At 41.1% G+C, this 15,830-nt stretch overlaps 2 protein-coding genes across 3 annotated transcripts in view; one reads left to right on the top strand and one right to left on the bottom strand.

Annotated features, from left to right (window-relative positions):
* The window catches only part of LOC137105360 (inhibitor of nuclear factor kappa-B kinase subunit alpha-like), a 35,373-nt gene that overhangs the window by 4,267 nt on the left and 15,276 nt on the right, over positions 1-15,830 (bottom strand). The window contains exon 22 of one of the 2 annotated variants that reach the window (XM_067487463.1): positions 5,421-5,557. The exons of the other annotated variant lie outside the window; for it this stretch is intronic. Within the exon in view, the coding sequence (XP_067343564.1) occupies positions 5,501-5,557 (57 nt within the window). The 3' untranslated portion in view covers positions 5,421-5,500. Of the gene's footprint in view, positions 1-5,420; positions 5,558-15,830 lie in introns of those variants that run through there. 2 annotated transcript variants of the gene reach the window in all.
* Positions 215-14,585, top strand: adam8b (ADAM metallopeptidase domain 8b). The gene is made up of 23 exons (XM_067487460.1): positions 215-374; positions 745-851; positions 1,230-1,303; positions 1,481-1,556; positions 2,040-2,116; positions 2,404-2,575; positions 2,931-2,996; positions 3,078-3,140; positions 3,234-3,403; positions 3,490-3,571; positions 3,655-3,794; positions 3,937-4,126; positions 4,405-4,500; positions 5,273-5,471; positions 6,413-6,515; positions 6,675-6,840; positions 6,922-7,002; positions 7,089-7,173; positions 11,259-11,379; positions 11,483-11,642; positions 11,751-11,786; positions 12,516-12,566; positions 12,971-14,585. The coding sequence occupies exons 1-23, from the start codon at positions 335-337 to the stop codon at positions 13,097-13,099; spliced, it is 2,484 nt and encodes an 827-aa protein (XP_067343561.1). The 5' UTR covers positions 215-334; the 3' UTR covers positions 13,100-14,585.

The following is a 15,830-nucleotide window of genomic DNA, read 5'->3' as shown; positions in this document are numbered from 1 at the left end:
TTTTACAATTATTTAAAATATATATATATATATATTTTACGACCCGAATGTAATTCGTGGCTTCATAAGGTCACAGGTCTTTGGGTTTTTGCTGGCCACCTATTTTAGTTTGTGTTAACACGTTCGTCTTCCTGTGAGATTAGACTGTGGAGTCTGGGAGTGTTTTATCGGCGCCTGCTTGACGGCGACTTCCCGGTACCGTTACGATAAGGAGGCGTTCCGATGAGGCGTGGCTTCTCCGGAAGAGCTGCGGTGACTGGCATCGATGATTTCATGGAGGAGTAACGGGAGTGAAGCTCGCTGATGCGCGGCGGCGGCCAACCAGAGCTCGACCATGACCGGAGCGAACGTGTTCTCTCTGTGGCTGACATGCGGTAAGTCCTTCACGAGAGGAACATTTTTATCATGCGACGTGTGTTTTAACACTCGGTCCTTGTTAGAAACTGACAGCTGCTGTAGGAGAAGTGACACAAACTTTTACTAACATACTGTCCGTGTATTATAACGGTGTAGTCTTATATTATAGCTTTAATTTTAGTGCAAAACTTGACACTGTAGCTAATTAGAGTGTCGATGATAAAGCCCAGTTAAATGTCTGCAAGTCTCCAAACGTCTTCAAAGCCCTTTTCCAGTCCCTTCAAAAATGACTTCAGCCCGGTCTTAAATATGACGTAGAGTCCGAGACAGTTGATCTGCCTTGGAAAAACTGCAGTGGCACTGAAAACTGTTGATTGTGTTGTGTAGTTTGTCTGGTGCACACGTCGGGAAAGTTGTCGGGTGTGGAGAGATTTGAGGTGGTGAGACCTCAGAGACTGCAGGACAGACACAAGAGGAGCCTGCGGGACAACCAGGTGAGGACACCTGCTCAAGTTATTATAGAAAGTCCGGACACAGGCCTAATAATATGTGCACTAATGAGATGAGTTTTTTGGGTACTAACGTTATTAATACTTATACTTACACTACATTTCATAACGTTCGATCATACTTGTGGCCAACATGCACAGACTAATGAAGCTAATAAAAGCGGATTAGTCACTAAATTAATCCCTTTTACCACAATAAAATGCTGCTTACACATCTAAGCACCACACTCAATAGAATGGACCGTTTGCTGTAACAGTACTTTATTCTGCAGAGTAAAGTATGAGTAATTCTTCCACTACTGCACATTTGTCTAAGTGTTACGCTGATGGAGATTCATTGTGTGACTGGACTATTTTCCACAGCTTTATCCTGATACCGTGAAGTACAAGTTGGCCATTGAAGGGAGAAACCACACAATTCATCTGGAAAAAAACAGGTAAACAATTGTCCAACAGGACATATCGACCTCTTTTTAAATCATTTTGAATGTTCCCACGACGTTGTGTTCTGAGTTTGCCTGTTTGCGGTACAGAGAATTTAACTGAAAACTGATCAGCCATCATCATTTCAGAAACACTTAACCAAAAATCGACCATCTTTGTGTATTTTGCAGAAATCTCATTGCAAGCGAATACGCTGAAACACACTATTTGGAAGATGGGAAAAGGGTGACTACATCCCCGAATGAGGTGAGCTGTTACTTTAACTTCTGAAGCAGCAGATAAAGTGAAATAACATCACGTTTGCCCTCCATTTTTCTCCGAGTCATCAAACTAACCACTATGTATAACTTGTCTGTGTGTATTGTGTACTTGGTGACATTTTGGCTGCTACTCACAACTTCAAGGGGCTTATTTGAGGGTTAAGCCTTGGTTTAGGGTGATGCATTCAGTTCTGGCGGTGAGAGTACGAGACTGCATTATGTCAATGAATGTCCTCACAAAAACTGTGTGTGTGTGTGTGATAAGATAATCAGCAGCTTATCTCTGTTAGTCAGACTGAAGTAATGCAGGACAGGAATGTAAGTGAGGCCTGACATGTCTAACTTGTGATCCATAATTTCATGGACATTAAGCAACTACAATAAACATTTGTGAAGACGATCTGAATGATGTGAACCAAAATAGAAAGACTGAAAAATGACATAATGTAATGAATGTGTTTCGCTCCAGGACCACTGCTTCTATCATGGCCACATTGAAGGCATGACAGAGTCTTCAGTCAGTGTGGGAATCTGTTCGGGCATTAGGTAAGAAAACCAGTGTACTTTTAGTTTCACACGCCCCGATTTGTAATTTTGAGGTTACATTACTTCCAGTGAAAGTTTCTTAAATACATGTGAAATGTGTTGCTTAATTACTTTGTTTACTTTGTGTCTCTGACTTAAAATGCTTTAAGACATTTTAGTGCATTTGTTTGCCTTATGTAAAAATGCTCAAGTGTGTCTGTATGTAACATAAGCAAATAAATTCTTCTATTCTGGAGAGATTTTATATTTTTTTCAAACCAAGAAAACTCCCATTTCTGCACGTGTAGTGGCTTTGTGAGAGCCCGGCAGCAGGTTTACCTGATTGAGCCTCTGGGACAGTCCGAGTCCGGTGACCATGCAGTTTACAGACAGGAGCATCTGAGGATCGATGACAGCCGCATGCTGTACGACCAGGACCAGGGTCCCCGATATGCCGGGCTTTTCAAGTCCACGTCATGGGTAGGTGACGTGTTTGTGGTTTTCTGTAATTTCTGCTGTTCAGGAGTCTAAAAATGACTCTCAGCGTGAGACTAACGATCAGTGAGTGAATCCAGTTTTCCTTTTTTAGGCATAAATGTTAATAACATGCTTGTTCTATTTTCTCACTTGCAATTAAATTGCTGAGTTGATATCACTATACTCTGAACAACTCTTTTGGGCAATTGGAAGAACAAAACCTGGCATCTGAATTGAAATTTCACATTATTTTTCCAGTATTTTTATAGTTTTGGGAACTTAATAAAAGCTGTCCTTTTTTTTTTTTATTACAGTTTTGTGTTAAACTGACTGCAGTCTGAACATTTTGTCTTTTCAGAAAACTCAAGCCACTGCAGGCCCACAGAGGTTCGTTGAGTTGTTTGTGGTGGTCGACAACACTGAGGTAAACATGTCATTTTGATGGTTTTACACCATTCATTCCTTTTCTAAATACATCTGATCACATTCTTCTCTTAACACCCAGTATAAACAATATGGAAGTAAAACTAAATCCCGGATTCTTGAGGTTGTAAATCACATTGACAAGGTACGTTTATTGCTATCAATTCAAGCTCACGAACAGTTTGACTTCTCAGCACATTCATTCCTGAGAAATGAGTCGTCTCCTCTGCCTCTGCAGCTGTATCGACCACTGAACATCCGCATCCTGCTGGTGGGGTTGGAGATTTGGACGTACAAAGACTACATTGATGTCGACAGAAAATCGGAGACTACTCTGGACAATTTCATTGCGTGGCGTGAGGCTGACCTTCTGCACAGGACAAAGCATGACAATGCCCAGTTTGTGACGTGAGGATCAGTGGTGGATATTTGTGAAGATGCTAAACAGTACTGCTGTCAGTTTGTCCTCATGTTAGACTTTCTCTTTCCAACAGCGGCAAAGATTTTGAAACGGATACAGTTGGCCTGGCAAATAAGTTTGCCATGTGTACCGTCAACTCGGCCGGAGTCAATCAGGTGAGATCGTATGACTGACAACTTCTCAACAACTGGAGGTGAAAAAGGTGTGTTCAATATACTGTTGTGCATTTGTCTTCCAGGATCACCATGACAACCTGATCGGCCTCGCTTCCACCATTGCTCATGAGATGGGACATAATTTTGGCATGTCCCACGACACTGAAAACTGTAGGTGTGGTGTTCAAAGCACTGAGAGCTGTATAATGGCAGAAAAGCTCAGGTGAGACCCAAACCGGACGATTAGCAGATTAAAGTCTGTGGTTTGGCACTGACATGCAGAAAAGTCACACATGGGTGTAATTTTTGGGAGCCGTTATGCATTTTTCAACTTTTCGTCCGTATATCTCTTTTGTGCCTTGTAGGACAGGAAGTCAAGCGTTTCCGCAGTTTTTCAGCAGCTGCAGTATCGAACAGCTCGCTGAATTTATGGAGCGAGCACAGCCCAGCTGTCTGCATAAACCCAGCAGCTCCGTAAAGATCATCAGTGTGGGATCTCGCTGCGGCGACAACCTGCTGGACCCTGGAGAGGACTGTGACTGTGGCACCAAGGAGGTAAAGCTTTCACAAATAGATAGTAGAGTTGGTTGTTGCAGGAAGATCCCACCTCAGGTTTTCCGCTTCAGCAGACTGGTGTGGCTTCCTGTGGGCGAGGCTGTAGCTAATAAAAAGGAAGGTTGTGGTCTAGTGCTGCCTTCAAACACTTAGTTAGTTAAAATGTGTGCTCACACACTATCACTAAAGAGATGCTGCTTTTGTGGGAGAGTTAAATCAGTTCTGCTCTCACTGAAGTTTCTAAGCTGAAGTGAACTAGCTGCTGTGTTTTCTCTTAGGAATGCAAGAATCCGTGTTGTGACGCCTCCACGTGTCGCCTGACTGAAGGGGCCCAGTGTGCTCATGGACAATGCTGTGACATTGTGCTGTGTCAGGTACGTTAGCTGTCCTAATGTAGCCTTTAACACAGATTTCTTGTACCTGGTAAGACAAAACCTCAGACTAAAATCGTGCTGTATCAATTGTCACATGTGGCTTCCGATTAAGGCAAAGTGGTAAAAAGGTAGACACGTTGTGCTCTAAGTGAAATACTACATGCTCATGCCAACACCTGATGATGGTATTAGACGCTCCAAACATGCTTTTCAGTGGCAACTGCACTTAAAGTTCGAACTACTTCATCACCATCTCCAGTAATATAGTCCACACCACAAACGTCACCCTTTAGGGATCACAGAAGGCAGTTGGATTCATCCCACTGGTAACCAAGAATGTCTGTTTCTGGGAATCCAATTAATAGACTGTGAGAAGTTTCACAGGATAACTTAAATTCTGAGGAAAAGTTAGATGATAACCATCGTAACTGGGATTAATTCTCCGGCCAGCAAGGAAATCAGGTAAAATAGTGTAGCGGCCCATTTAATCATTGCTGAAATATTTCAGTCCGGACCCAAGTGGCTAACCAGCTGCCTTGCTGCTAAAAGCTCTAAAAACAAACCAGAAAGCCAGCTGACGTTCAGTGTCAGTGGATGCATTGTGCAGAATAGTTAGTCATATAGACCAATCCTGCCTCTAAGTGTCAAAATACCGGAGAATATTGCACTGACAAAGTACAATAATATCAGGAAATAGGAGGTGATACTTTTATTCACCACATCCTTCAATGACACTTTCTTGTTCTGACATGTAAAAAACTTCAACCCACAGTTCAAACCAGCTGGAAATGTGTGCAGGATGTCAGCTAGCGGCTGTGACCTGCACGAGTACTGCACCGGTTTGTCGGACGTCTGTCCAGAAGACAGCTTTGAGATGAATGGCACACCCTGCTACGACCAAGGACAGGGCTACTGCTACAATGGCCAGTGTCCCACACCTGAGAAGCACTGCTGGCGGCTGTTTGGCCCAGGTACACTCAGCCCTCTGTTGTCACTGAAGTCAACTCAGGGACACTGTGTACACCAGGGCGTTTGCCCCGTCTTTGGAAGAGACAGACTGAAGCGAAAAGAGATTTAGTCATTAGCCTATTTACAGAAGTTTCAGGAAATGTTGGTGTCACAAATGGCTCTTTGTAAGAAAAACTGCCTGATGCCATTTATTAGGACTAGAGAACAACATGAATAGCACTCACAGTCCCTGCATCTACAAAAGAAGAGCGTATTTAAAGTCATTCTGACCATGTCCCAGTTTACTGATCATCATGTAACGATCTGTCTCTGGTACCCAAACATTCAGCTTGTTTTATTCTGTTCCTTATCTTTGACAACCTATCTGCCAGAAGTAAAGAAGAAAAACAGCAATTCATCTCATTTCAGAAGCTAAGAACAAAGAATATTTGACAATTTTGGTGGAAACTATGCTTGAAAATTACTGCTAGTTGCCAACAGTATCAGTATCTTCTGTTGATCAATTGACTGATCATTGCAGGGAGCTGTTTGCCTTCACCACCGGCTTAATTGAGAAAGATTGATGCATGAGTGGGAAATGATTTGGAAACCAGTTTTTCACAGGAAAAAAGTTGATGATGAAAAGAAAAAAAACTTTTGAAAATGACATTGACTTTAAAGTCAGAGTTTGGACACATTGTGTGTTAGTTATGTCTTAGTTGGCAATGGGAAGATGACTAGTTTTACTTGAAGTTGAATTTGGAAAGTCACAACGTTGACACCATTATTCTTTGGTTAATCAGTAAGATGATAAAGTCTTTCTATCTATTATCAGAAATCAAAAAGGTGGTTTAGAATTTCGTAATGTTGACTCAGTTTGAACATTTCTTGTATTTATTTATTTTGTCTCCACGTAGAAACGGGCTTCCACACATGTTTAACTATAATTATCTTCTTTTCTCAGGGGCCAGTGTTGGGCCTGATATGTGCTTTGACCTCAACAAACGTGGAGAGGAAGGGGCAAACTGTGGGAAGACCAAATACGGATACACGCCTTGTAGCACACAGTACGTATAACCATAAAACTGAACCCAGTTGGTTTTTTACTGAATATTTCCTCTTAGTTCTTTTCCACACAGATGTGTGAGGTTTTCTATGTTTAAGGCCAGTTTTTCTATTTGTGCAACCGCATGACTATAATTTTATGGATTTATTTATTTTGATAGGGATCTCAAGTGTGGCTCTATGTTTTGTGGAGGAGGGGGCGAGTCGATCACAGGCAAAAGGGCGTCCTACACCGTGTTCCGCTTAGAATGTAAAGTAGCCGTGGATGAAGATAAGAACAGAAACCTTGACATGGTGCCCGAAGGAACCAAATGTGGAACAAATAAGGTAAAACCTTTGAGCAGGAAGCTTTTTTGGTTTGTTTAAATCAAGTTGTCGCTGTTGCTTAAATCAAACACTTGCGCTCAGGTTTGCCGCGGCCACAAATGTGTGGAGGAATCATCTTATGGGAGACGGGAGGGTTGTGCAAAGAAATGCAACAACAACGGGGTGAGTGAAAAAGAAATCTCATGGTGCCCTGCTGAATTTGTGCTCGACTCACGTCTAAACAAATGGGACTGTTTTCCGTCTTTTAGGTGTGTAACCACAAGAACGAGTGCCATTGTAATCCAGGCTGGGCTCCACCGCACTGTAACATCCTGTATGCAGATTTGACTCCAGGTACAGACAAGCCACGGAACTTTAGAGACCTTTTGCTCACTAAATTCAAGGTCTAAATAAAGGGGGGTCTGATCACAGTGAGTAATACAGAACAAACAGGTCACACCTGCTCATTGAATCATTCATCCAGTCAGAAACACGGATGATTCATTGTGAATGATGTCCTGTTTGTCTCAGCATGGTCTTAATCCTCTATTCCTGATGTGTTTGCAATTTTTCCTTGGAACACCGTTAATGGACACAGGCCCAGGGGCTCACGTCTCTTCATGTACACGACCCAAAATCACCAAAAAAGAGATTAAACATAACCAAGAAGAAACCAAAAATGACCATAGAGAAATTAAAAAGGAAAAAAAAAAAAAAAGACCCAAATTATAGTAAAGAAACTGGAGTTTGCCAAGTGACTGTGCAACTATTGAGTCCTCAGAATAAGTTACTGAAACACAAAGGGGAAGAAGAGACACTTGAGTAGTAAACAGTGCAAAGTTGTGAAATGTCAGCACAGGATGTAACAAACCAAAAACGTAGAAACAAATTAGTTTGTTTTTTTTTAAATAACCGTGAATTTCCCCCCAAATGTATGAAGGACGTACACCTGTTGACTAAATGGGCAAAATATCGCTCTTCTCCTGAAAAACAGAACTGTTTTTCTTTTTTTTTTTGTGAACTGATAACAGCTGCGTGCGGAGGCGATTTTGTTATTTTCAACATATTCTCTTTACATTATATGATCATTTTGATGCAGTTATTAGACATCATTTTCTAAGTGTATCATATTTTCAACAAGCCTCTACTCCTGGGTAACGTCAGTCAGTCTGCAGCCTGGTCAGCCGTCCCGTAAACGTCTGCTCCCCTGGGTTTTAGTATCTGTATGAGGATTCATTCAGAAAATGAGCCAAGCCCAACTAGAGTTTGTTTATGTGTTTTGGCTTTTTTTTAAATTCTCAGTTGATTTGAGCCTGATTGTTTAATTTGCTTTGCCGCTCACCACTAGCATTTACTTATGTTCTCATGCCTTATGAAATAATGAACCACCTGCTGCTACTCGTAGCATAACCTGTTGTAGCATGACACACTTCTTGTTACATGATGAGATGCAAAAAGCAGAAACCCCAAACAGGCACCGTATCCGGGTACACTTACTAAACTTTAGCTTTTGCTTAACAAGAATCTGCAGATATTTTACTAAATGTCTAATTAATGCTCAGCATAAAGCGCAGCTGAGGCTGACGAATCAGCGTGAAAACTAGTATGAAATGACAATTTGACCTCATGGTAGATATTTCTGTGAAGTTGTTATGAGCAACAATGTCAAATGTGCAAATCATCCAATATTTGTTGAGACATGTACATCTAAACAAAAGTAACGATCAGTGGTAGAAAGTAAGTACTTGTACTTGATTTCGTTGGCACAAATGACACCAAACGCCAACAGTCTGAGTTGCTGAAACGTGACTTCGTGTCATTTTTCAACTCACTGGGGAGTTTCCACGCTGGGTCGTAGTGTTGGCTGCATCTCCAGACTCCTCAGCCTTCAACCACAGGTGGGATCACGGATGTTGACTGAGAACATTGTCCACAGCATCTCAGTCTCCGGAGACTGACAGACCATTGGAAACACCTGTGGCTTTGATGTGCTCACCTGTCCTGCATCCTCCGCTCCAACACCCGACAACATCCACAGCCGACAACTTTTGTATAAACAGTCCGAGATATTTATAGAATCTGATGTCACCAACAGACAAAATGCAGCTGTTATGGATTGTAATTTTTTACCCAGGGAATTTTATTATTTTGTTGAATGTTATGATCTTAACCACACTGCTCTTTGCCCCATAGAGACTATGTCTGTTCCACGACCACCTAAACTTTTCAAACCAAAAATGAACACAAGGGGAGTTATCATACTGAACCAAAACCCAAAACTATCAAATTTGGATTGTTAAATATCACATCTCTCTCTTCTAAATCTCTGTTAGTAAATGACTTGATAAATGATCATCAAAATGATTTATTTTGTCTCACTGAAACTTGGTTGCAGCAGGAAGAATATGTCAGTTTATGTCAGAATATGTCAGTTCAACCCCCCCAAGTCATAATAATGATCATGTTCCTAGAAGCACAGGCTGAGGTGGAGGAGTAGCAGCAATATTTCACTCTAGCTTATCAATAATTCCTAGACCTAAACATAGTTATAACTCATTTGAGAGTCTTACTCTTAGCCTTTCACACCCAAACTGGAAAACTCAAAAACCACTATTATTTGTTATCATGTACCGTCCTCCAGTCCCTTATTCAGAGTTTTTGATTGAATTTTCTGATTTTCTATCTGATTTAGTGCTTAGTACAGATAAAGTCATTATAGCTGGTGACTTTAACATTCATGTAGATGCTGACAGTAACTGTCTGAGCACTGCGTTTAATTCATTATTAGATTAAATTGGTTTTTCCCAAAATGTAAATAAACCCACTCACTGTTTTAGTCACACGTTAGACCTTGTCCTTACATATGGCATTGAAACTGATAATTTAATAGTATTTCCTCATAATTCTCTTCTGTCTGACCATTTTCTAATAACATTTGAATTTACAATAACAGCAGTTAGGAAAAAATTCCACTACAGCAGATGTTTATCAGAAAATGCTGTGAATACATTTAAAGAAATTATTTCTTCATCTTTTTCACCACCATGTGTCGATACTATGGTGAGTAGCCATCTTACTCCTGTACAAATTGATTATTTAGTTGACGATTCTGCAGCCTCACTGCATATGATACTAGATACAGTTGCCCCTCTGAAAAAGAAGGCAGTGAATCAGAGGAGCCGACCTCCATGGTACAATTCACAGATGCACAGCTTAAAGCAGGCGTCACCAAAGTTAGAGAGGAAGTGGTGTTCCACTAATTTAGAAGAATCCCGGTTAGCCTGGAAAAACAGTTTAAAAAAGTACAAAAAAGCTCTCTGTGATGCCAGAACAGCATATTAATCCGCACTAATAGAGGAAAACAAGAACAACCCCCGGTTTGTGTTCATCACTGTAGCCAGGCTGACTAAGAGCCATAGTTCTGTTGAGCCTAGTTTTCACTGAACTCTGAGCAGCAATGACTTCATGACTTTCTTTACTAATAAAATTGTAGCCATTAGGGAAAAAAAATCACCAGATCCTCCCTACAAATATTAGAGATACATCTTCATGTATAACAGTGCTAGAATCCTCAATAAGGCCCCAATCCATCTTAGACTGCTTTTCACCCATAGATCTCACTGAGCTAAGTTCAATTATTACCTCATCTAAACCAACAACCTGTCTCCAGGTGATTTAGCTAACTATAGACCAATGTCAAATCCCCCGTTTATTTCTAAAATCCTTGAAAAAGTATTTGCAAAACAATTATGTGATCACCTTCATAAGAATAATTTGTATGAAGACTTTCAGTCAGGATTTAGAGTTCATCATAGTACAGAAACAGCACTGGTAAAAGTCACCAACGATCTTCTCATGGCCTCAGATAATGGACTTGTATCCATACTCGTCTTACTAGACCTTAGTGCCGCATTTGACACCAATGACCACAACATTTTAATACAGAGACTAGAACATGGAGTTGGGATTAAAGGAACCACACTGCATTGGTTTAAATCTCATCTGTCAGACAGATTCCAACTTGTTCATGTCAATGATGAATCCTCTTTCTGGAGTTCCACAGGGCTCTGTGCTAGGACCAATACTTTTCAATCTGTATATGTCACCTTTAGGCAAAATTATTAGGAAACATTCCATAAACTTTCACCGCTATGCAGATGATACCCAGCTCTTTATCTGTGAAACCAGAAGATACTAACCAATTAGTCAAACTTGAAGCATGTCTAAAAGACATAAAGACCTGGATGTCCTACAATTTCCTACTTCTAAATTCAGACAAAACTGAAATTATTCTCTTTGGGCCTAAAAAGATGAGAAATATGCTGTCTAACAATATAGTTACTTTAGATGCCATAACTTCCAGTGCTGCGGTGATGTGTCATTTTGCATAAAGATTACGTGCAGCTGTAACAGTATGACCTTTGTGTCTGTGCCTGCAGGTCCGAGTGGGATAGTAACTGGTGTGTGTGCATCTGTCTCCATCTTGCTGGTGATTGCTGGAGTGATTGCAGGTTTCATGTGCTGTAGGAAGGACAACAGGGACAACAACATCTTCAAAAGGTCTTTCCTAACAATGTCTTGTTTTTAATATCTGGCTCTGTTCTGGGCCTGTTTGTTGGGTTTAGTCTTGCGCTCCCCAGCTGAATGAAGTTCATGTTCACAGGAAAGTGCATTCAGCTCCAGGCAAGCTGAACCCAATGTTCCAGGAACCGGATACGAAAGCGCGACCTCAAATCAGTCAGCCCACTTTCAAGGAGTCAACAGCAACACAAGCCCGTGCTCCTCTGATAGTTACTGTGACTCCAACCAGACCAGCTCCACAGGTACTGAACAACACAACCAACTACTGATTGAAATTCATACTAGGAATCACTTAATGAATCGTGTGTGGACCTGTGACATTACAACGTCATGTTTTTGTCCTTTTCCAGCCTCCAAAGAAATTGTCTGCTCCACAAACTGATCTGGTAAGCTACTCACACACACACACACACACTATAGAGCATAGTGGTCTAATGCCCAAACTGAGTATCACATTTAGAGTTGGCATGTTTAGTTTATCTAAAAGATACATGAGAATATCTTTAGTCAGACCGGTGTTAGTTTTTATTGTCAACTAAACCAAGAAAGAGACGAGAACCAGCCACATTAATATTAATGGATGAGTCCACAAGTAGCATTTAAATCCTTTTGCTGGTGAAGATGCAGCTGGTTGTAGCTACCAGAGGTTTCCAACATGAGTCCTATAGATAAATCGAATTAATTGGACAGAAAAGACAAAACTAAAAGTTCCTCTGCACAGATTTGCCCTTATTTCTTGTGCTTGTGTTTGGCATTTGCTAGAGGTTAGAGGGTGACTCACCCCTTTAGCACGGCTGAGGTGACTGGTGCCTCTGCACAGGGTTTTTACTGCATTCTAAAAGCTTTACTGCATTTTAAAATGCTATAAATTTAAAGCTGACAAACTGTCAGATACATCTAGTGAAACAGATGAACAAATTAGAAAAGTGAAGTAGAAGTACCACAAAACTGTAAGTTAGGTTACTACACAGGATGAACTACTTTAAGCAGATGATTAATACGTATCTAGCAGTAATGGAACAGAAGAATAACATTAGTATGTGGTGTTAATGACCCTCAGCACATGCGTGTACAAGTATTTTTACAGTCAACTGTGAATTCTTCTTTTGCTACAGATGAAACCTCAACCTCCATCTAAACCTTTACCACCTCTGAACAAACCACAGGTAAGTCACCACCACAGCTGCTCTCACTTCTATTTGTAAAGGATTTAAAAGTGAATTCTCGAAGCCATGAATGAATGAAAAAAAGCTTGTTCCAATTTCTGTTTTTCGTTTCACTCTGCGTTGAAAATACGTTGAATTTTTGAGGTTCTGTTGGGCAAAACAAGATATTTGAAGACTTCGCCTGAAATTAGGATCCTTAAACTGTTCTTTACCAGTTTCTGGCCTTCTTTCAGACTGTTTCTTGTACTGCTCTAACATGAGAGTTGCCCTCTGGCGATCATTAAAGTCTTGAAGTTGCCATGTCATGGGTTACACCAATGTTCTCTGTTGGGTCCAAATGAAAGTCCAGCTAAATTATAAAACTAAGAACAAAACTCCCTCCTTTTTTTTTTTTTCTTTTTCAGTTTAAGGCAGCCAAACCAAATCCTCCTGCTGTTCCCCCGGTCAAGCCCAGTCCTTCGCCGTCACCCAGGATCAAGTCGTGTACTCCCACACCACCCCCAGCAAAGCCCCAAATCCACAGATTCACATGAAACTCTCATTAAAAGGTATCAAGTTTAACCAAAACAGCTGACCATTGAGAAACAGGCCAATCCTTTTTGGGATCAGAGGGTGAGTCACTGAAGCCAAAGAGTTTGGAAAAGTTTCCTCTTCAGGTCTTTAAGGAGGTCGACGCCGACAGAGAATGTTTTTAATGTGTCAAAGTTTCACAGCTGCTGGAAAAGGGATTTTTTGGGGGGGTGGGGGCTTATGATTGTGCATTTTGTTTTTTATTGCAAACTTTGTAACAACTGATAAATGCAGGTAATGTTTTTATGAACTGTTGGTTAAAGGGACCGAATAAATTATTGGGGAGGCAAAATGTTCTTATCATAGATTTCGATTTTATTTATTTTTTTCGGGGTCTTGGTTTTAACTAGTCTAACAAGCACAACCTGGTTTGGAACTGGGGGTTTTTTTATACAATTTTTAGGTTTTTAAGATGATCTAGATTATCACAGATGATACATGTCACAGCTCAACGGGACAGAAAGTTTTAAAAACGTAAAAAATGCCTCTAAAAGCACTGAGGACTGTAGAAGTCAGCTTTGTCCATTTGCTGTTTTCTTAACGTAAACGAGAAGTGTGGTCACTATAACTGTGGGCTCCAGTTTGATTTCTCTGACTTCTGTTTTCAGCAGCTTCTGGAATATTGGGAGCGAGGTTGCTGAGCGTGCAGAGCTTGGTAGCTCGTTCCCACATCATGCGATCAGTGAGCTGAAGAGTTTCTAATGTGCACGCGTTATGATTACTGCTCTGCTACATGCGTACGTAGATTTACCAGGGTACCACACTCCATGCAAGAGAACGTCCGGGAAAGTGCTGCAGCCTTTTGATAATGAACCAAATACTCTTTATTATGTAGATATGTTTTGGTATGAGGCGACTTTAACGCTGCAACAGCTTGACAGCAGAGGAGTCGATACACGAGCTGAGAGGCTGTGGTTTGTTTGGACATGTCTGCAACAGCAGCTCACAGAGGACTGAACACTGTAGCTTTAGACCACAGAGATGCGAAAAATGTGTTTTATAGACACGAGCGAAACTAAGTCCCTTAACTTAAAGCGGTTCAGGTGACCAGTGTGTGTTGTACTGTGGTTAAGCCTCAGACATTCCCGTGCTCCTGTGCTTGATGTCTGCCACAGCCTCGAGGAGCAATTACTATTTTTTTTTTACTGCACTGATATTTTTGCAGTCATGTGGCTTTTACCTCGTAGGTTTAATGATTGAGTGTGTGTGTGTGTGTGTATTGTTCATTAGTCAATGTCGTGAGTTGTCGTCAACATTCGATTTAAACTGTCACATATGATTGTAAGAAGTCTTACGAAACTTCGCCTTTTGTTGTAACAGATAAAAGTGCACTTTATTTTGCAGTTTGAGCAGAAGATCGTCAAAGATTACAAAAGATTACACAATTTACAGCACAGAGAAATCTCATGCAATAACTGCACAATAATTAAATGTAACCTTTTCTCTCTATGAAGGCTGGTGTGTCTCCTTTCCAAGCATTTTTACATTTTTATTAACCCACTGAGCAGTGTCCTATTGTTCTTACACTGGGTGTATCAGTTTACAGCTACTCCACATTTACTGGTCTCTGGTGAGGGGCTGAAGGAAAAGGGCTGAGAGGCAGCCTGCAAGAGCTCCCATCATATTTTTCCTGCTCAGGCTTTTTAATTGGGACACAAAGGGCTGATGTCACATTCATAAACATTTAAGTTTTAGACACTTTAATTTTAAGTCAGATTTGAATAAGGTCTTGTCTAAATGAGCATTTGTTACAAACCAGGTAAGAAGCTCAGGCACAGGATTTCTAAACAGACAGATGCAGCTAAGTCTAACTTTAACCAAAAGAAGACTCACTCAGACTCTTGGCCGAGTACGGACAAACATTGATTCTCTGCAAAAACCTTAACCGTCACGTGGCCAAGTATCAAACTAATATCAGGATATGTATGGTCAGTTTTTAACCCAATTGCAGTCCTCAGGTTGTCCATAACCATCCATAAGGGACACGCCCACAGTCTGGCTGTAGGAGCCTTGGGACGTAGCTTGGGACTTACTAAAGTTTGGGGTCAAGAAGTGCACTAAATATACATTGAAATGAGGTTGAGGTCAGGGCTGTTTGCAGCCATATCCTCCACACGGAGACAAGTCTTTATGCAGCTTCGTGAATAGAAGCACTTTACTATGGAGACAACGGCACAAAGCAGAATACAGCTGTTGTCTAGAATATCATAGTGGGCTGATCGCTTAGGGTCTTGCTTGCAGCAAAACTGCAGCCAATTTCCGTTCTGTCAGGACTAAAACTGTTTATAAATATTTATGGTTAGTCACAAATAATTAAAGCCAAATGTATAAATCTACTATAAAAGGATAAGGAATCTGATCTGAGGATCAGACAGGGGAGTAGAGGAATGTTGGCCTGAGCAGGGGGCTTGTCTCTCACTGGGAGGTCCTCTGATTCACACTGATTCACACACCGAGCCGCCAGTTAAACAACGGTTCACAGAGGCTGAGGCTTGTTTCACTGCAGAGCTTTGTCTCCGCTTGTTGCCCACTCAGAGCAGCAGTTCAGTGGACACAATCTGCAGGACATGATACGGGATGAAGAAGTTCCTTTGTTCAAACGGATCTGGGCGCCGGCGCGTGGCCAAGGGTGTGTTTATTCTGATTTAAATTCCACTTTCAGAACAAACCACAAGAAAAGAAACAACTACTTTC

The sequence above is a fragment of the Channa argus genome, chromosome 20 (assembly GCF_033026475.1).
Source record: "Channa argus isolate prfri chromosome 20, Channa argus male v1.0, whole genome shotgun sequence".
In the NCBI taxonomy this organism is placed as follows: Eukaryota; Metazoa; Chordata; class Actinopteri; order Anabantiformes; family Channidae; genus Channa; species Channa argus.
This window is presented reverse-complemented; position numbering and strand designations above follow the sequence as displayed.